Below are 22,202 nucleotides of genomic sequence, written 5' to 3'. Positions count from 1 at the left end.
GAGTGTCAAAATTTGGTTACTCAAACTTGCATGCTTCCCACATAATCCCACAAATTTGAGTGGAACTTTGAGTGTAAAAATTTGGTAACCTCAAGTTTGCATGAACACGCAAATACGACTCTATAAACAGAATGATCAAGGTACATGAAAATTCTTCTTGAAAAAAGCTTGAGAAAGTCACTCACAAATTCTCTCTTCACATATACTAAATCCCTTCCAAGTTTAGTCACTCATCGGATTCCACAATCCCGTTCTAAGGCTGGAGAATAGTAGGGAAGAAACTAGGGTGGTTCGAAACCGATTCGTGAGGAAAAAGGAATTTGAACTACAAAAGATTAGTACTCAAACTCTGAGTTTTAATAGTTATGAATATGCTAGTTAATTTACTATAATTGATGTACTTAAATGCCTAAGATCCAAATTGCTTCCTCATGTATTATATTAACACCATCAATTGGTATCAGAGCATGTTTTAGGCACTTTATTTACATTAATTTGAGCATGGTGGGTACCATTTCATGAATGAAAATTGTGGTTGTTAAAGTGGATGTTTATAGTTTTTGGCATTTTATATGCTTTCTTTTGGTACAATTATTGTAATTGGCCTAATGTGTATGGACTTTAATGAGTGAAGAAAGGTCTGTAATTTTGATGGAGTCATTAGAGGCCCTTTTAGGTTGTAATTGATCTAAAATGGAAGAGATAGCAAGTTGAACTGAAGAAGAAAATGGAAGAGGCGGTTCGAGTGTTTTTTTGCCAGTTGGGGTCCAGTTCAACGTTTCTAAGGGTTGGTTCGGCTAGTTTGTGATCCTCGGGAGCGGTTCAAGTAATTTCTAATTATTAATGTAATAATTTAGTTAATTGCTTGCTTTAAAATGCCAAAATCAATCCGACTTGAGTGTGTTTAATTAATTGTGCTTTATGAATGTATGTTTTAATTAAATAGAAAATGTATATGCATAAAGTATGTCATATTTAAAATCCCACCATAGGCTAAGCATGTTTCATGCATTACAAGTATGTTATAAGTATTATAATGTATAGTATGCATGTTTAGGGTTCCACGAGTGATAGATATAAATTGTTATATTATTGCATGAAATGGATGATTATATAATTGTTATATAAAGCATGTTAGATGCATGTTATAAGTTATTTTGAACGTCATAAAACGAGATAGACGTTAAAATCTATAACAAAGATAAATGCATGCTCACGTAAGGTTAACAACCAAGCACGATCAATTTTAATAGTTAAAATAGAACGAATCCACATCCTTAAACACTTAGGCAGACTGGTGACATCGTGAGGTTAAAAGTACATCAAAATCAAGCCACAACGGTCCAAACACCATAAAAAAATGCCATGAGAATCGAGGGGAGAGAAATGGAGGAAAAATCACAAAGAGTATGGTATATGATGACATGTGCTCGTGGTTTTGCACGTTTCATAGATCATATATGTATGTCGTTATGAAATAATACGAAAATACTATGCAATGTGACTGTTATGCTGTATTTGATAAATTGATATGCTTTATGATGTGATATGCTATGATATGATTTGTTGAAAACATTCTTGGGATATATTATGTGACTGTTATGATATATGATATGTGCACGATATGGATTGTTATGTCTAAAAGCATAAAAACAATATGATATGAGTTATATGTTTGATGAATGATATGATATGATTGACATGAAAAATGACAACTAGCATGAATACAACCCCGACATACGCATAAAAGTTATGATAAATGATATGAGAAATGATATGAAAATGTTATGATATGAAGAAGACACTAATGGGATTGTATTAAGGATAATTAAAATGGAAAGATATTGGGACCTCATGCATTATTATGTGCTCATGCATCGGGGATAACCCTATTCTTTTACGGTAGTTTGGATGTGTATGCTAATAGGTAGGGGAACGATCATTATGTTTGACATCGTGTAGTCGGGACGGTCACTACTCCTAACGGGTGTCTAGCATCAACAACTCCTAGAGAATGCTCATCTGACTAGAAATGGGCCCAGGAGGTGTGCGAACCGACTGGTTGGTCCATACTCACACGTGTGGGTCATGTGTAGAAAAATTAATTACACATCCAAGTTCCCCGTTAGGATAGCCACCGTAGAAAAATAAACTGTTATGATAGGTCCCATGCATGTAACTACGTGTCTTTGTATTTTAACCCCAATAGAGAGTCGCTTACTAAGTATTTCTTAAAATACTAAAGTCAAGTGCTACTCTATTTTTCAGATAAAGACAAGGTGCTTCTGTAAGGCTTGGCAGTGACATTGTAATCATGAGACTGTGACAGATGCTTGGATAGACTGTTACAGATGTACCCTCTAAACCTAGCCTTCAACAAACGGACACTCTCATTGCCGGTAAACCACAGAAGGAAGGAGCATGCATAGTATTCTGGTGTATACAATACAGTATCATAACATCATGGCGAATATACACTATGTTAGGTATGTGTTCGTACCATTCATAATAGGGAAGTATCCCAATGCATGTGCACATACAATATGCATGAGGTCTCCATAAATTAAAAGCAGGGCATGTATCTAGGGTGCAATGCATATCTTTTGTTCATTTTATACATTACATAACCATTTCTTATCGTTACATATGGTGAATGTACTCTATGCTACCATACTTTCATAATATGTCATATTCACACTAGCATAACAAGTAAACATGAAATTACATAATCAAACATTTCTCATCATAATAACATAATATACAAATATAGAAATCACAAGGGACGATACATGCAAGGGTCACAGGGCACCCGTTACTCGTGCTTCAAACAATTCATCGAACTAAAACAGTAGTGAAGTCACTTACCAAGGTAGCTAAGTTCAAGTCCCTAAATTCAAGTAAACCCATGCGAGTTCATGACACCGAATTAGCAAAAATCGAGCGACCTAGTTTTTTGAAACAATAGTCGTACTCATCTCGAAACCATTTGGAAATATCAAAATCGACTTCTGTAGGGCAAGCAATTGTAAGATTTGGTCTAAAAATTTCAAACATGGTTAAAAACGGGTATCCTGAGTTGAAAGCATCAAATATTAAGTCGCGGATCAAAGTCAAATAAAGTCGTCACTGAGTAGAGGCACAGGTCACAACATTAGGTTGGGTTGGTGTAAGGGTTCAAAAATGCAGGTTTTGGCGAAGGGACACGCGCAGGTGAATGTCTAGGTTAGGTCGATACTGGTAGGAGTTAGGTAGGCGTGTAGGATGGAACTCGGGTCGAGTCTAGTAGGCAGCAGGTTGGAATTTGGGTTGAGTCAAGTAGGCACATGGGCCATGCAACATGAGGTTGGTCGAGTTCATTGGGGCAATCTCTTGGCATTCTTTTATGGTTATTTGGTAGCTGAGAGACTTGAGCGCACAGGTATTGGGTTGCCAAATCTGTTTCCTCCGATCACGAACCTGGGATTCGGAGGGACAGCTTGTTCAGGCTTAGGTTTGATTTTAAGCATTGTTTCGAGCCAGATTTAAGTATTTTAATGAAATTTTACCAAATTAACAACAAGACTTACTCATTCATATTCTTCTAATGGCGAACTTTTCTTCATGTGCCTGAAAGGTTGATGGATGTTATGGTTGGCCTCCGGGTGCTTGATGGATGTTATCGCCCCATTAAGCATACGTGTTATATGCATGAATATCTATATATGAACTTCAAGTGATTAAATGTGAAATTCTCCCTCAAATTAAGACTAGGGTGAGGGTATCAGCTTGGCTAGACTATAGCCAAGGATAGAATGTCTCTAGTAGTCCGAGCTAGTAGAAATTTACAAGATAACTAGAGGTGTGGCCCTAGTTCTCTTGACTGATTCAAACTCATATATTCAAATTTGAGAAACTTGGAGACCTACTTGTTTTAAATGTTTTGTTATGAACTCTATTTTGATATAATGTAAAAATATTGTATATTATGTTTAAATTTTTTTTTTTTTTTTAATGTAAAAACGTTGTCGTCTTTTTATACTATCGAGTCAACTCTAGTTGCAATCTATGCATCGTTCTAGCTAAAAAATGAAGTCATGAAAGTAATGGTATTAGAGTCAAAGGTTTCTCTATTATCGAGCGGAACGCCTTACCGAGACTAAGTAAGTACACCTCTAAGACTGTCTAGTATTCCTAAGGTTTTAAGTTATATTGGGTGCATGATTGTAGGGTTACTATTTATGATAAGATTTAAGATAACCTTAAGACCCTAACGATAAGTAGGTGGGAATTAAAAATCTAGAAAGTTCGTTACAATATTTTGAATATTTTATTATTATTTTTTTAAAAAATAATTAAGTTATGATGACGGTAGTGACTCTAGATAAGCAGAAATCTAGGGTCGTTATAGTATTCTTGTTTGAACCGAAGGATATGCTCCTTGTATTAGAAATTTATGTTAGATAGACACAAATTAAGTTAAAAAGACATGGATTAAGAGATAAGAAATTTGAACTTGCCATNATAAAAAGAAAAATAAAGTAAGAAGTGGATCTATCTGTAGTTGCAATAAATCATAAAGCATTAAAGAATTCTTCACTTTTGAACTTAAAGTATTAAACTTCTTATTAAAAATTCAAATTATAATTATTTTTTTATAAATCGTAATAGAAGTTGAATAACCATAATGACGTTTTTTTTCCGTTGTATATTATACTTTCAGTGGTTGAACTTTTTATTTTTAAAAAACTATCAATTATGTAAATTTAGAGATATATAAACGTATATATATAAAGACGGTACCATTGTAAATTTGAAATCATACATCACCCTTATTTACCTAAATCATTGGCCTTCAACTTGCAAGAGACCGTTAAAGGTTCTCCTTCCTTATAATTGAGAATGGTCACTTTTCAAGGTGACCCTCGAGATTGAAGAGATAAACAAGTGAAGGCATTAAAAGTTGATGCAAAAGTAAACAACAAAATCACATAGAGACAATTCATATCATTCATTTTTTTGATGTTTTAGAATCTATAACGACCCTAGATTCCTATTTAACCTAAAGCCAACTGTATACATATCATAAAATATTTTATGGAAAAAGACTTCATTCAAAAGTTTATCATAAAATGTTTTGTGGATTTACATATTTTCTAGAAGGTCTTTAAAATAAAATACAAAAAATTGAAATGACATAAAGTAAGACTGCCCTATACTAACCTATATGCAACAAAATTAAATGCATACTAACCTACACTAACGTGTAGTCTACGAAATTAAAATTTTGCAAACTCCCTAATGCATGTGTCATGCTCTCCTGAATTGGGATGCCATCGTCAGCCGTACAGGGGAGCTTTGCCTTTACCTGAAAAAATAAGAATAGCACATGACTTGAGTATTTTGATAAATACTCAGTTAGTCACCCTGCTATTGGAGTTAGATGCAAGCACATACAATCATGAGTGGGGCCTATCATATCAGTCTATATTTCTTAGGCAGCTAAACTAAGCGGGGTCAATTTGATGTGTATTTACTTCTCTACACACTGTCTACACGTACGAGTATGGACCCACCAGTCGGCTCGCACACCTCTTGGACCTCTTGCTTGTTAGGCGAGCATTATCTCGGAGCTGTTGGTGTCGGACACCCGTTAGGAATAGCGACCTTCGTAGCATTATAACAAATATATTGGTCGTTTCCTTGTCTTGCAGTGTAGGCGTTCGTATCATCGTAAAAGATGAAGGGTTATCCCCCTATGCATGAACACACAATGATACATGAGGTCCCAACATTTTTCCTTTCAATAGGCTATATAACAACCCCTCTATCATTTTCCTTTATATCATATCATTCTATCATAACTTTTCACGTGTATATCGGGTTTGTTCATTATTTCAATTCATCACGTTGCTGGTCAATCCTATCACATCATATATCTCATAATGTCAAACATATGTCATATCATAAATATCATACAACATTGTATAGAATCATCTAATCACAGAATCACATCATCATATATCGTACATCATCATCATACAATATAGTCACACATCATAAATATAAAGAATGAATGACACATGCAGGGGCTACTAGGCACGTGTCGTCGTCATACATTAAACAAGTCATTCAACCTGTTCGATAGTAAGACCACTTACTTGGTTGGCCTTAGCGCCTGCGTTCTCCCTAAATTCGAGTACGTTTGCTTTTCATCCCTCGAAATTTCTCTTGGCATTATTAGTTGTGGTTTCCTATTAGAATGTCCATCTTGTTTCGTTAGAAACTACAATTTCTTAACTCTGTTTAACATAAATCGAGAAAGTGAACTTTATACTGAATTTAATTTCCATAAACAAGGTCAATTTCAGCTTTAGGATAGTTGGAGAGGTAAAAATTGGGCAAAATACCATTTAGCGAGTCGAAGAGCTTGATTCTGAGCCGCGAAGCCGAGCTTAGCCGTCTGAGCTGCGTAAGCCGAAGAAGTTTCTGGCTGCCGGTGCGACATGTGGCGCCATGAGGTGTGAACGCATGTTTTCTGACGATCGTTTTTTTTTTTTTTTTTTTTTTTTTTTGGCCTTTACAAAATCTATTTTTGTTTCATTCTCGAGAATGGTGTATGACTTTCAAATTTATTTCAACTTTGTGCTTGAAAGTTTTCTATAAAATCTAGACTTTGATACTAAGGCTGACGTCAATATTTTATTTTTCAATAACAACTTTAATATTTTATTGAGATGTACTCATTTATATATTAAATGTTTCCATATATTTTAGAACTTAAATGATTAACCGACATTTTGTAATAGTAGTACTACGCAAGCACACAACTCACGTAGAAAAGAAAAGATTTGATGTGAAGTAAGGCAAAGGCGATGGATTTGTCTAAGGACTCCATGGATGAATGAGCTCGAATACCCTTGTTTTGCTATTATATAAAGAAAAACTCTTCTCATCTGCACGCCAAATGCAGTGGGAATAGTTGCATCGTTCTTCAAGCCAAATTCCCTTCTCTCGCCAAAAAACCTCAAACGGAAGCTTCCCATAATTGTTGTTAAAGTTGTATCAAAACAATGTTGTCTGCAAAATATTCTCTTTGAATTCCCAACTGTATTCGTGTTTGAACCGAAGAATATTCTCCCTATATCACAAAGTTATGTCACATGGGCACCAATTCAATTGAAAAACNAAAAAAAAAAAAAAAAAAAAAAAAAAAAAAAAAAATTAGAACTATAAGAGCCTATACAATTACATAGTCAAACGTTCAATTAAATAAAAAATCTTAAATACCAATTTAGGTTTTAGGTCTCACAAGTGGTTGGTTGAGGTGGAGGAGCATCTAAGAGCTATATAGTCACGGAAGGAGTCGTTCCAGAATTTGGTTGAGTTTCGGACTGGTGTCGAGATTTCCACGGGCAAAGAAACCGTGGTAGAGAAACTTGTACTAGAAGTTCTTGAGAGGAAATTGACGGACGCTGAAATATTATTAGTCTATTTTAGATTTTATTATTAATGTATTAGAGTTTAGGATGCATGGGACAACCTAATCAACCCAGAAACCCATGTTTTTCACTTGATCGTACGTTTGTTCTAGAAGAACAATATATATAATAAAAAAATAATATTATATTTATTTTTAAATTTAAGATGGGTGTCTATCTGATTAATTATTTTTTTTAAAAAAAATAGATTTAAGTTTGTTTCACAAAAATCAAATAAAAAAAAAACATCCAAAATTTAATACTAAAATTGTAATTTAACTTCAAAAATAATATAAAATGTAAAATATTAAGTAATTTTAATCAAAATAAGATTCTATAATAAATAGTAATTAATATTATTATTATTATTATTATTATTATTATTTTTTTTTGTAATTTATCGTGAGACCAATAAGTCAAGAAATCAACCTTTGACTAAACAAACTTCAACAGTACAGACAAAAGAGAATGTTCTATTTCCAGACGACCAATATCACCCTCGTGGGCTTGATTCCCATAAAGTGAAATACCCAAAATACCCTCCAAAGTATACTTCCAAATCAGTCCATGTTTTCTGAAGTATTTACAGCCAAAACCACAAACTTCAGTCCCTGTTTGAATCAAATCGCGACTGAAGCAAATACATAATTTTTCTCTATCTTTCTACCATGTAGGATCAACATGAATGAAGGATTCCGAGTCTTCCGCCTCTCGTGCCTGCACAGGCCACAATCACCGGTCCATTGGACTTATGGTTCGGGTTCATACAATCATTAACCTTGCATATTTTGTTCTTAATCTCACCTCACAAACTTCTTCAAATTATCTTTAAAGCACGTATTTGATATTGTTGCCCATATATTAACAAATTAGCCATAAGAACGGCTTGAAAAAATAGAATAAGATTTTTTAGCTCTTTCTTCCCGATTGATTTCATCATAATTCTAAAATATCTCTTGAATTAATTATATAATTTTATAACTTAAATAAAAAATAATTAATAATTAATGTCAAATTTTACCTTAAAATGGAAAATTACTAAAATAGAATATAGTTCCACATCTATTCATTAATGCTTTCCAAATTTTATAAATAAAACAATACCCTATGTTACAAGAATAGTTATAAATTAGGGTATTGTTTTATAAGCCCAAAAAATCTCAACCAATTTTGGTGCAATCAGTGGGCTTGAACGATACCATCATATTGTCAATATCATACCCAACTAAAAAATTCGCCATCATACTGTTACCGATGAGTGCACTGTCGTCGTCAACGCCCATCGCGGCGAAGCAAAATGACCCATCCGGCATCTGATTGAACGTCTGAACTGTACTTAATGGCAGATCCACGTCGCCGTCAAAGTGCAAAGTCATCACCAAATCCCCCAAATTATCTTTGTAGCAAAGAGTATCACCAATGGGCTCCGATGGGATCTGCCGCCGAACTTCGGCAGTCAATCGTTCATACAATTCTTTGGGGAGGAGAGTCGGGGGCGTGCCGGTATCGAGAACCGCATTCCCCTTGGCCGGAGGTCCTGACATACTGTACGGAACGAGGGTTTTTCCGACAGAGATTCCCGTGAGGGTGAGAGAGTAATATGTCGGGTCGGATATTTGAACGAGTTGGGTTGTGATGACTCCGGGTCCTTTAACTTCAGAACCCGACCCGATAGAGATGCTGCTTGAGATTGTCGGGTCGGTGTTGGTTGGCATCAAACAAAGGGAGAACTTTCTACCGCCAACCGATGGACCTATCTATGAATATAAATTTACATTAACTATAAGGTTCTGAATTTTTTAGTTATTTGAATAAGAATATAAACGTTTCATATTTTTAGAAAAATAATAATAATAGAAAGTGATAATATATGTATATACCTGAGAAATGAAGGAAATCGCTCCTCTTCCAAATCCAATCAATCCCATTTCATTTGCATTAAACGTTCCAGTATTATTATGTCCGCAACCAAACACCACCTCTGGAAACGGCGTTGTTGCTCCAGAACTCGAAGTAACAGCCATTTGTTCAGTCGCCAATTCTCCCTGCGTCAATCCGCTTCCATACCCATAGTTATACTTACACATGTCGGTGCCGGAGCACGTCGCACCGGACCCCGTCAAATGGCACTGCGGCGACTCGCAAGAAAGGGTTTGAAAGGTTGACGATTTCGAAGGGTCATATATCGGATTCGTTTGTCGGTAACAGTTCGCACATGGAAGACACTGAGTCCAAAATAAATCGCTACCAGTGTCGAAGATTGCATGCACCTCTGTCGGCGGCGTTCCGACGGCGATTTTTATTATAAATTGGCTGGCTTCAGGCCAAATTTGTGATTGGGCTGCCATCGGTGAAACGTTGTCGGGTGAGAGACGGCGGCGGATGAGTTCCAGCTTGAGACCACCGCCTTTGCCGGCAATGGACTCGGCGATGGAAAGTAGTGCGAGAAGGAGAAATATAGAAAGCGCCATGGGAGATGAAGAAATAATTGCATAGATTTTAAATTTGTTTGTTTTATTTATACCCTAATAGAGATAATGATGTGGCAATTGAAATTATTACGTAGAAGTAAACTAGGAAAGGATGGGTGTGTTTTGGTAACGTTGACTGTTTTTAATATAAAAATAGAATGTTATTTTAAGTATTTTGTTATTTCTTTCTATTTACTCAGATTCTATTAAATTTTCATATTTCCGACCATTTATTGCCATTTCCACACACACACACACACTATATATATATATATATTATTAAATTTAGTTTTATGTTCGAATAAATGAATTAAATAACTTTATTATTACTAATGATAACTTTAATTTTATAAAGGAAAATACTTTAATGGACTGTCCAAATAAACGTAAAATAAGAGAATAGAATATGGAATAGCACACGTTAATATTATTGGGAAAACGTTTTAAAATTGTAATAAATAATAATGAATTAAATTTAAGAAAAAACAGTATTTTATTATTTTATTTTATTTTATTTAACTAATTAAATAAATTTAGGGTATTGCTCGATACTTAATTAGCAGTTTAGTAAACTACATTTATTTATTTTATTAATTATAAATTAAATTTTAATCTAAATAATTTAAGAAAAATATTTAATTATCAGAATTAGTTTAATAATTACCTTCGAATAAATGAATTAAATAAAACTATATAAACTTTTAAATTTAACATATATATGGTAATTAATAATTAATGTTTATTATTATTAATTATAACTTTAATTCTATAAAGGAAAATAGTTTAATAAACCGTCCACACAAAAAAACGTAAAATAAAAGAACAGAATATGGGTATTTTAATAGTCAACTTAGTACTATTTAAATAATAATGAATGCTATATTTTTTATTTTTTATTTTTAAATAAAATCTCATATCAAACTACATAGGAGTATTTTAAAACATATATTAATATTCAAATAACTAATTATTATTTAATTTTATATTTCATAAAAATCCTTGGAATGTTTATATAAATAATAAAAAGATGGTTTCAATAATTTCAAATCACTCCAAAACAAAAACTTAGAATTCTTTTTAAAAATGATTTCTTTATTCAATATGACAAGAATAAAAATACGTGTACTTCTCAAATTTATTTAATTTAATTGATTTAATATACTTTCTTTTTTTAAGAACGGAGGTTAAAATTTTCACGTTCCACCTTCATTNAGCATTTTTTATTTTTTTCTTTATTTTTTATTTTTTATGTTTTTTTTTTTATATGAGATCAAATTAANAAATAGATCGAAGTGGTTGTGAATTGGGTCGAGTTTTCGATAGGAACGAGTCTATGCCAATTATTGTGAAACATTTTTATTTTTATTTTATTGAGATTATGTCTTCAATTAAATTTTTCATTCACTAGTTAATGTGTTCTTGCTCAAATCAGCGTATATTTTATAGTGTCGTGTCAGGATATAGGCGCACAACCGTCGTGCATTTGAGTAAGAGTTTTTGCATTTCTTTGTTATGCTCACTGTTACAATAACAAAGGCATGGTTCCTACTAAAATTTATAATTTATGTACCACTATGACATAATCATAAACTAATTGTAGTTAATATAATTGAGACATTTTCGAAGTATTTTTTTTTATTATTTTTTTTAGCCTCCCTTGTGGGAATAAATTTACTCAAAATTATTATTATTAATTTATTAATTTTGTTTTTTGAATTTTAAGCTAATTTGAATTAGGGTGTTCAGGGTCCATGTTGAGTTGGGTTGAGAGATTTTTTTTTACCCAACCACAAAAGTTCGGGTTGGTTAGATTGGTAACCCAACCCAACCCAAAAATTTTAACTACCCAACCCAACACTCTATTTTCGGGTTGGGTTGGGTTCGGATTGTTAAAAAAAAGTTTTATTTATCCACCATTCATAATTTGTCGGATACAATCTGTAACGCCCCTTTAACCTAATTAGTGACGTCACCCATCCATACATAACTCATTAGGCGGAAGCTCATGATAAATAACCTTGGAAGAGTTATTCACAAATATTCATAAATCCAAAACAAAACCTAAACTCCGAAAATAAACCTTTGATAATTGAATTCAAAATAAATCCAAATAAAACAATACTCAATGCTATAACTTAAACAGTCCAATCAAAGTAAACTCTTAAAAATATCCATTTTCAACTTCCATGATCCATGGTATCCTCAGCTCAGCCGTCAACTGTACGTTGCCGCCTTGCCTTTACTTGAAAAATGTAGGTAGCACGTGGCTTGAGTATTTTATGAAATACTCAGTAAGTCACCCCACTGTTGGAGTTAGGAATGTAAACACATCAACATATGAGCAGGACCTAACTTTTCATAAATTTTAAATGGCCTTGGGCCTTTTTCTATTCCGGGTAGGGTTGGATGTGTGGTACTCCTTCACACACGGCCCATGCACGCGTACATAGACCCACCAGGCGGGCTTGTATACATACCCCCTTGGCCTGGCTTGGTCGGGCACAACGTGTTACACGTCGCCGGACACCACAGAACAGAAAAGGGCCCGCATAATATCATGGCGAACATAAATATCGTATTTCATTCTTTCGTAACATAAAAGGGAAGAATCCCGATGTACGTGACATACATATATGCATGAGGACCCTTAACATATCTAACATGACATTACATAAGCAGTGCTAACATCGCATTTACATTTCTTACATCACATTGCATCTCACATGACTTACATTGCATGACATATTACATAACATGAAAGTACATTCCATTTGCACAAACATCTCATGACATGACTCGATAATACTACGTGTATCTATGACATCGATCAACATTTTCATGGCATATATCACTAACATATCATTCATAACTTCACATAAGTCAACAGTCAACATAACCCATTACGTTTCATAGCATAAACAATGACATAATTCATACATCATATAGTCATATCACATAATAAAATATGGTGCATGCAGGGGCCACAGGGCACGCACCATCATACAACACGTAGTAAACTAACTCCAACAGTAAGGTCACTTACCTCAATGGTCTTGGTTGAAGTCACTCACAACGAGCTAATCCCAGCTAATCCCAGCGTTTAAATACGTCCTATGATAACCACATAAAAACTTAGGAACCTTTCATAAGTTACCCTAGCCAAACCTCATGCTATTTATGAAAATAAACCCCTGACCTAATCTGTCTTTAACGTTTAGGAACCATACTAACCTCGGATGGTAAAAATAAGGGCAGAAACGGCTCTATAAGGGTCGAAAACCTTGGAATCGATATATTATAGTGATACCGAGTCACCAAGCCAAGATGCCGAGCCGACCAATTAAGCCGCCAAGCCAAGCCGCGGGATTTGACGGAGCCGAGCCGCCGTTTACATCAAGCCGAGCCGAGAGCACGCGTGCAGAGCCGAGACCAAGGCTGCAGTGCGCGTCCGTGTTGGACCGAAACGCACAGGGCCCGCGTTCCTTCCGTGGGCAGGTTCAGAGGCCAAAACCCGACCCGACTTTGCGTCTTCTTCGCCCGATCCCTCACGAAAACCCTAATCTGATGTGTCGCCGCCAACGACGCAATCCCTTCCGTTTCCGACGACGGTATGTGGCGTCCTCCTCCTTCGTTCCGACGGTTTTCCTTCTTTGACGCAGAGATTCCGACGTCGATGTTAACTTCCACTCGACTCTTCCTCCAAAACAGCAACACAATCAATTTCGAGAACTCGCCGAACAAGAAAACTACCCAGCGAACCACCCACACGTATTCCCGGCTGACACTCGATTTCCCGTACTCTCAGATACCCTTGAAACACAAACAAGTTTGGAGAGCAAAAGTTCTTTTACAAGAAAGGAGGAGAGTTGAATATAGGAATATAAAAGGTCTTATGACTTTTACTTTAGTAACTTCCTCGTTAGAAATCACATCTTAAAATAAATGCTAGCATGATATCTTGTTATTTATAGAAATAGAAATAAAATCTTAACCAAACAAGTCAAAAATGCAAAATCTGAATGGTTACACAATCTTAGATAAAATATAATTAAAAGTTCACAAATAAATACAAATAAATGTATAATTATTCACAAAAAAAAAAAAGAAAAAAAAATCAATGAAGAACAACGAGCAAAAATTGTAACATATTAACATAGTAGACAACTAAAATATGGACACTTGTTGAGAGTTAGTTATAGTAAAAGAGTACAAAGATATATCACGAAATTAAAAATACAATTAAAATGATTAGTTTAAGATTACTGTATATAACAAAAATAGAAAAATATTATAATTGAAATAATCGAATTTGATGAAGTTAGAGAGCCCTCAACTATTAGAAAAATTAAAGAAAAATATATAAAGTGTGATATAATAATACACTAAATAGATAATAAATATATTAAAATTTAGAATTACTTGTCTCAATTTTTTAACAAAATCTTTACATTAATTGAAACTAATTTTTTATCACTCCAATTTTGTGTCTACTATTTTAGGTGTTAAAAGAATTCCTAAAATAATAAACAATTCTCTCATTCTTGTTGCATGTTGATTCACAAGTTATAGTAAACACTGAAACGTGTCAATTTGAGGAGCGTAGGAGCGATCGCCGGCTTGGGAAAACGAATCACAAACCAGATCTGGACCAGTGATTCTGCGATCTCCTCCTCTTCTCTGAAGTTCAGGTTGTTTTCCTTCTTTTTTTTTCTTCTCCTGTGAATATTCATCTGTCTTTGATTAAAAACCCATGATCATTCCCTAAAAGATTTTATATCGATAGAGATAGCATTCTTTGATTAAAAACCCATGATCATTCCCTAAATTAGTCGATGTTGAACTTTCATCAAACATGGTATCAGAGCTTATGGAGAAGCATACTTTGTTTCGAGGGGAGGTATTAAATTTCTCGTCAAGGCTCGGGTGTTACATGTAAGCACTCCTATAAAACAAGTCTAGAAACTTTTTTTGAAGATTTGATTCATGAGAATAATCTATGGGGCATAAGTGAGTAAATGATATCACAATAACTCATAACGACCACGTCAAACATGGAGAAATTCTTTGAAACATTGTTGTTCTTGACTTGGATACTTGAGGGNTTTTTTTTTTTTTTTTTTTTTTTTTTTTTTTTTTTTTTGAAGAATACATGTTCTTCATGACTACCTTAATCCGTTCCTCATATTCATTATATCGCCAAGTGAGTCAATTCTTTCCTCTTAACGATCCGAGCTAATGCGCTCACTGGGAAAATGCTAAAACTTATGAATTCGTGACTTATTAACTGTATGTTTGTAGCTTGGTCTACTTCAACTATACTAAATTATTATATCTATAATATTAAAAATTGGGAGTGGGTTCATAACTCAAGCTCTTTGTTGAAATCAACGTCATGTTGATATTAATGCGGTAAAAATCTCAAATACATAATTCGATCTTAATTTCAACTTTTTTACTTTCTTCAAGATAAATTGTTTTCTTTCATCAACTAAATCAACAGTTGAATCAATTCGTGTATAACTTTGACCTCTAAATCACATGCTCTAAACTTTGCTAAAGTATCCAACTCTTTAACCTCTTTACTCGTGCAACTTCAAAGACTTCATTGGTATACTTTTTCTATTTATTGGGAATGGTAATCCCAAAAAGAAGTTATTTCCCTCAAAATCCCTTTATAACACAAGGAGCTTAATAAAAATTTCCTTCAAATCTTATGTAATTATGTGGTCTTTCACTATTCCCAAGGCGGTTTTAAGGAAGGTGGATCTTATTAGACTATCCACTTCCTTTTTCACATACAATACATAGCTAGTCTTAACTTGAAATCTCTCATTGGTAGATTGCTAGGTCTTGTGGTCGATGCTAACATCCTTAACCTAATAAAACCTACGTTCATATGATTTGTATTAGGCTTTAGAACCCATATTTAGTCCATAATTGATTTGACATTTCCTTGCTTCCCCTGTGACATGGTCATAACGTCTCATGTCTAGGACACGGATTAAGATTGAAATTAAATTTGACATCTATCAATCCCGACTTTGTTTTGAATTGAAGAGTATGTAGCAAATACCACATTGTTGTGTAGTCTTCTTCTACTTTGCCCGACGTCGTCTCTATCAAATAAAATTTTATTTATTATTATATGAAGGTTTGGTGAGATTTTACAAATTTATTATTATTTCTCAAATCTAAAGTGTGACAACAATAGATGTGATTTTACAAATTTATCCATAGATTTCCTACTAAGCCATCATGTTGAAACGGATTTGAATAGAACTTGCTGTCAGAGTGGATGACGAAATTGACGAGGAAGAATAACATCAAGAACACTTTGACTTTCAATAGGAGATCTTCAAACAATGTCCAACAATTAGGGACTCGCAAGCAAAATCTCGACAACATTAATAGGATTTATTTAAACAGTATGAATAGGGTTTCTTTGGTTTCATATATGTGCTATTTTATTTTTTCGTGCAATGTTTATGTTGAGATATATATAAGAGGTTGGTTGTGAAAAAGTCTCATAGAAAACCATGAGATTTTTAGCGAGATAGTAGAGATCTCGCGATGGAAACCGCCCACCCTCCCTTCTCACAAATCCATTACCATTCACTCCCTCAACCACCCAACTTACCCTCTATTCCCACCCTACAACACATACACGCCAAGAAAGAAGGAACACCAATAAATTTGTTTTGTTTTTCCTTCCTTTCCCTACAATTCGTTCTCCAAGACACTTCCCTTAGAATTTTACGGTACTAAACATAAACTTGTCAACCTGTGTCATAGACTTCATGTGTTCCAAGCGACACTGCGTAATACCTACGCTCAAGGCTTTATGCGTTCCAAGCAGCGTAGTCTAAGTCATAAAAATGATGTACCATGGGAGGTCTTCGGAGGTTCATGATTCATGGCTAGGTTAACTTACTCTTTTCTTTCTCCATCGTGGCCATAGGTTAATCTCCATGATAGATCGTAAAGGTCAGGTGATTGATGCATGCATGGACATGACATAGACCATAAAGGTCACGTGATCTGGCATAGACCATATAGGTCGCGTGATCGGTGCATACATGAACATGACATCCTGCAAATCATCATGGCGCAGGGCATCTCATCTAGGTGAGGGAAATGAGGCCAAACATGACATCTTGCAAAGGAAACACGGTGCAGGGCATCCCACCTAGAAGAGGAAACAAGGCCTCCTTAGAAAGCACCGCGTGGTGGGAGGTATGGGCCACAATGGGACATACTTAGAGTATTACCCAGCATTCTTGAATTTCGTGTCAAAGAACTTTGGTCCCTCATCTTTGGGTGGTACCTAGCATTCTTCTTGTCTTGGTAGTTGTAAAGTTTGTTCTTGATTCTTAATCTTGTAAGTTTCTAAGGTTCTTATTTTCTTGAGGCATAAGTTGTACCATGCCTTCGTAATCATATGAATACATCGTAATAATTATTCTAGAAGGTTATATAGTCCTAATGGATTCTAGAGGGTTCTTGAAGGGTCTTGAATCTTAAGGTGTTTCCTTTAGGCGTTTCTTACATTCCATCTTGGTTTAGGTTCCAAACTTGCTCCAATCATCTTGTAATCTTGTACTTATCCTCAATGTCATATAGAATAAGCCTTAAAGAGAATAGTTGGTAATTTGGAGCATGTCTAGACCTTGAGCTAGGATATGACTTCTTGTTTCGTTTTTAGGAACTAAGCCTTAGGGGTTATCATGTCATACATCATGTTTTAGACCTAAAAACTCTTCCAAAGTAACCCTTAATTTTCTCCCCATGAGTGTATAGATAGCATCATCATAAGTGTGACATCCTGCTGGCAAATATTGATGCAGGGCATCTCATTTAGGTGGACAATAATAAGTCCATCATGGCATCTTGCTCATGGTACATATAGCATAGCATCCCACCTAAAGAGGGGCATCTTGCTCATGGTACATATAGCATAGCATCCCACCTAAAGAGGAATAGGGGTCTCGTTGTACCCTTCGTAATGGAAGATAATGGTTACTCCGGGCATGGATCCTAGCAACTTGTTAAGCATGTCATTTGCATTAACCTAGGTATTTCCTTGTATTCTTGGGGATCCTAAGTTTATGCATAACATCTTGGATCAAGCATGGAACTTACAAGCTCTTCTTAGGAATAGCCCCAACGTGGTCTTGTGCACGTAGAATCTTATTAGTTTCCAGTGGCTCCCAAACTTCATTACCTAATAAAACCTCCTGAGATACGGATTCATAAAACGTTTCATAATGTTGGGAGGTCATTTAGGGCTTAACCCATAGGTAGTCTTCCTTAGGGGCATTATGGTCATTTTACCCCAAAATTTTTGGTTTTGCTACTTAACGAGTTCCAATGGCTTTCGAACTTCACCACATCTTCAAAAACCATAAAATAAGGTATACTATGGAGTTTCATAGTATTTGGGGGTCATCTAGGTCATGAACCGTAGGTAGATATCCTTACGGGCATTATGGTCATTTTGCCCCATTTCTTGTTTACCTACTTATCCTTATCCAATGACCACCAAATTTCATATATAACCTTAACATGCTAATAGTATTCTCATAATTAAAATTTCATAGTCGGCGGAGTTCATTAATAGGCTATTTTAACGTTACTTAAATTTCGAGCAATTTGGTCAGTTTAGGCCCTTAACTCACAATTCTTTGAGTTTTTCTTTCATGTATCCTTAGTTCATGCTTGGTTTAGGGTTCATATGAAAATCCAAGCGATTCCTACAAGTAATTCTTAACAAAAATTCCAAGGTGGCTACTTACCTACCTCGTTGTCGATGTTCGGGACCTCTGTTCTTGAGCTTCGTGTATCCGAATTACTTTAAATCTCCTTCCATAGACTTCTTATTGTGTCGTTTTTGGAACCATAAAGTTTTTCATGAGAACCAATCTAGAAGAGGATTAAAATTGAGAAAAACTGAGAGAAGGTTGAATTTTGGGCTGACTTGGCCGATTCAACTGAACTGGCCACGTCATGTCTTCTTCCTCTGGACAGGAAGAAGACATGCGCGTCCTTTGAGCTACCGTCTGAAAATGACCTTCCATAGCTCTGATCTCATCATTTCTTTCCTCGATTTCTTCATGAAACTTAAAGATGGTGTTACAAGGAAGAGCTTGGGATTGATTTCATACTTTCTCGTGGGTCGTAGCCTAAGATATTGGCCTCCAAAGTTCATCCAAAATCATTTTTCTCGCTGGAGCGAAAACAGGGGATTCATTATTGCATAAGATCGGACCATAAAGAAAATCACTCTCACTTTATAATGCCGTTTACTGTTGAGACTGATTTTTTTATTCGATGACCTAGGTAACTCGATCTTAATCCTGAGCTAACTATGAATTTCTATTTATTCGAAATTATCCTTAGATTTGCATGGGTGAGAGTGGCCCGAGATCGCCGACTCAATAAGCCTCCCATTTCAAGGGTAAGACTAGGTGAATAGTTGGGGACATAGGGTGCAAGATAGAATTCACTCCTACCTGCTTTTAGGGATAGTAAAGAGGTTGTTCTCTTAAGTAATGACCCCAGGTCTTGAACTGTAACGACTTGGGAAAGAAAAAAAAAGAAAAAAAAAGGAAAGAAAAAGAAAACGGAAAAAGAAAAAAAAACTTAGTCTCCGAAAAACTCGGCAAGTTTTCCGGTGACCGCCAAGCTTCGCAGACCCCATGCGAAACGACGGCCACACCACGCCCAGCCTTCAGCCCACAACTCCCAGCACCTATCACAATACCTGCAAAGGGAGAAAAGAAAGAAAATACGAGAGAGAGAGATTTTGGATAAATGTCGGCGAGTATCCAGTTTCTCCGACGAACCCTCAAACCACCTGAAAACTGAAACCAAACGACCTATTACCACCATGAGAAGGATCCCTAACGAAAGCACAATAACTCATGGTGCATTTTGTGCTTTTTCGTAAGCGCCGTCGTCAATAACCGAGGTCGAAAAATTGGGTTTTCCTAATCGTTCTTAGATCTGTGGTTTTAGGAACTTTTTGGCCGCAAAACTCCCAAAAAAGAAAGAAGAACGACAAATAAAAAGGAAAAGAAAGAAAGAGGACTGAAATCGGCAACGAAAACGCCGTAGGAAGGAGAGAAAACTCGCCAGAAAATTGGCCGAAGTCGGGTAAGGAAGACGAGATCCACAGATCCGGGTCAACCCGAACCCAAAACCCGAGAGAGCCATCCCATTCTTTCCCTCGGCTTCTGCCTTCAGCTCAGCCCAACTACAACGGCCCAAACCTCAAACTAGCCCAGTAGCTACGGTTTAGTTGAACCAACCCGAGACCAGACTCACGATCCAATCAAGCCGGCTTGCAACCCAAACACTTGCGGCCCAGCCTAGTAAGCCAAGGCCCAATGATTAGCCTTGGCTCAGTAGACTTCCGCAGCCAACGAACCGGACCACGACCCAAACCGGACTGCGACTCGCGCTTTGACCCGACGCTACTACACGACGTGGCTCACTCTGCTGCTACCACGTGTCACATAGCGGCGCAGGTGGTCCCTCGGCACAAAAGGCTTGGGCTCCCTCTGGTGACGCTCCGACAGCTCCCAGCGGCTCTTCGGCTCGACTCACCTGTTTTCAGCCCGGTTTCCACTATTTCAACCCTCCCAGATCTGTTTTCGGGCCCAATTAAGGTATCCGAGGCCGGTTTAGAGTCGTATTTCATATTTATTGAATTATAGGTAAATTAATTGTGAAATACTATCGAAAAGTGGTGAACGTTGTGATAGGAAACAAACCTCGGCAACATAGAAAGCAGCTCTCACGAAACAGGAGCTTACGTTTAGCTATTTAGGGCGTACTTCGGCCAAGGCCAACCAAGTAAGTTACCTTACTATAGGATAGGCTAAAAATTGTATAAGTTATGATGATGTATGGGTTACGATACTTGATGATGTGTGCAGTATATACATATTTTGATGAATGACGTACTTGATATGTTTGATGCACTTTGTGGCAATATGATGAGTATGATGATTGCATGATGTTTACCTTAATATGATGATGTTTTCCATATTGAGAATGTTATATGATGATGAGTGCCATATTGCATCATGTCGTTAGATCGACATAGGACACAACCCTAAGAGCGTGAAAATGATATTAATATAAATATCCACGAGTATGTGTTACCTAGAGTAACAAAGGATGAGACTAGAGGGTTGTATCAGAAGAGACATTATGATGGATTTAGAGGGACCTCATGCATATTGTATGTTCATAAGCATAGGGCTACTTCCCCTAGAGATGATGAGTGCGGACGCGCACCGTANTGATGAGTGCCATATTGCATCATGTCGTTAGATCGACATAGGACACAACCCTAAGAGCGTGAAAATGATATTAATATAAATATCCACGAGTATGTGTTACCTAGAGTAACAAAGAGATGAGACTAGGGAGTTGTATCAGAAGAGACATTATGATGGATTTAGAGGGATCTCATGCATATTGTATGTTCATAAGCATAGGGCTACTTCCCCTAGAGATGATGAGTGCGGACGCGCACCATATGATGAGCGCGAATGCGCACAGGTGCAAACGCACACAGATGAGAATGTTCATGAGGCGCATGACACTATGGGGTTCCGCTGACCTCTAGACGTCGCTACATATTAGCTTGACCAGAGGGTCCAGGGCGTGTGAGAGCGCCCTGGGGATTCACACTCGCATGTGTGCATCGTGTGTTGGGAAGTACTACACATCCAATTTGTCCGAGATTGGACGCCACCCCTAAGATGATTAGAGATAGATCCCTAAATCATGATTGAATGTGTTTGCATTTGCATGGCCCCTATAGTGGGGCCACTTATTGAGTATTCTTTGAAATTCTTAGGTCGTGTGCCACATTACTTTTTAGGTAAAGGACAAGGCGCACTTGTACGGAGGACGGCGACATCGCGAGCAGAGACTGTGGCACGTGCATAGGGTAGACTCATATTTAAATTCTTAGTTTTAAGTTAAAATAGGCTGTTTTGCATTCCATTGTTTTAAATTATTTTGTATTTGTTTTTATTATCTCTAAATTTTAGTATTTTGTATTTAAACACGTAGGACCATGGCTGTATTTTCCAGAGAAGGAGTTGTTTTAAATGTTTTTCGAAGTTTACATTATAAATGATGTTCATGTAAGAGTTATATTTCCGCATTATAGATGAGCATGAGACGTTAGTGGCGACTCTAGATATGTGAAAATTTAGGATCGTTACATGAACAAGGGGCCCCACCCTCTCATTGGCCT

The 22,202-nt window shown here is 36.1% G+C and overlaps 1 protein-coding gene across 1 annotated transcript; it reads right to left on the bottom strand.

The window, feature by feature from the left end:
- Window positions 1-8,570: 8,570 nt before the first annotated feature.
- LOC111799598 (aspartic proteinase CDR1-like) lies at window positions 8,571-9,928 on the bottom strand. The gene is made up of 2 exons (XM_023683003.1): window positions 9,338-9,928; window positions 8,571-9,214 (listed from the first exon to the last, which is right to left on the bottom strand). Exons 1-2 carry the CDS (start codon window positions 9,926-9,928, stop codon window positions 8,618-8,620), a joined length of 1,188 nt encoding a protein of 395 aa, XP_023538771.1. The 3' UTR covers window positions 8,571-8,617.
- Window positions 9,929-22,202: the final 12,274 nt, after the last annotated feature.

The sequence above is a fragment of the Cucurbita pepo genome, chromosome LG01, assembly GCF_002806865.2.
Source record: "Cucurbita pepo subsp. pepo cultivar mu-cu-16 chromosome LG01, ASM280686v2, whole genome shotgun sequence".
Lineage (NCBI taxonomy): Eukaryota > Viridiplantae > Streptophyta > Magnoliopsida > Cucurbitales > Cucurbitaceae > Cucurbita > Cucurbita pepo.
This window is presented reverse-complemented; position numbering and strand designations above follow the sequence as displayed.

Excerpts from the sequence above, each read along its gene's own strand:
- LOC111799598 (XM_023683003.1), bottom strand. The coding sequence starts at position 9,928 with ATGGCGCTTTCTATATTTCTCCTTCTCGCACTACTTTCCATCGCCGAG. Across the intron at positions 9,215-9,337 it reads CGATTTCCTTCATTTCTCAG|ATAGGTCCATCGGTTGGCGG; the intron begins GTATATACATAT and ends TTATATTCATAG.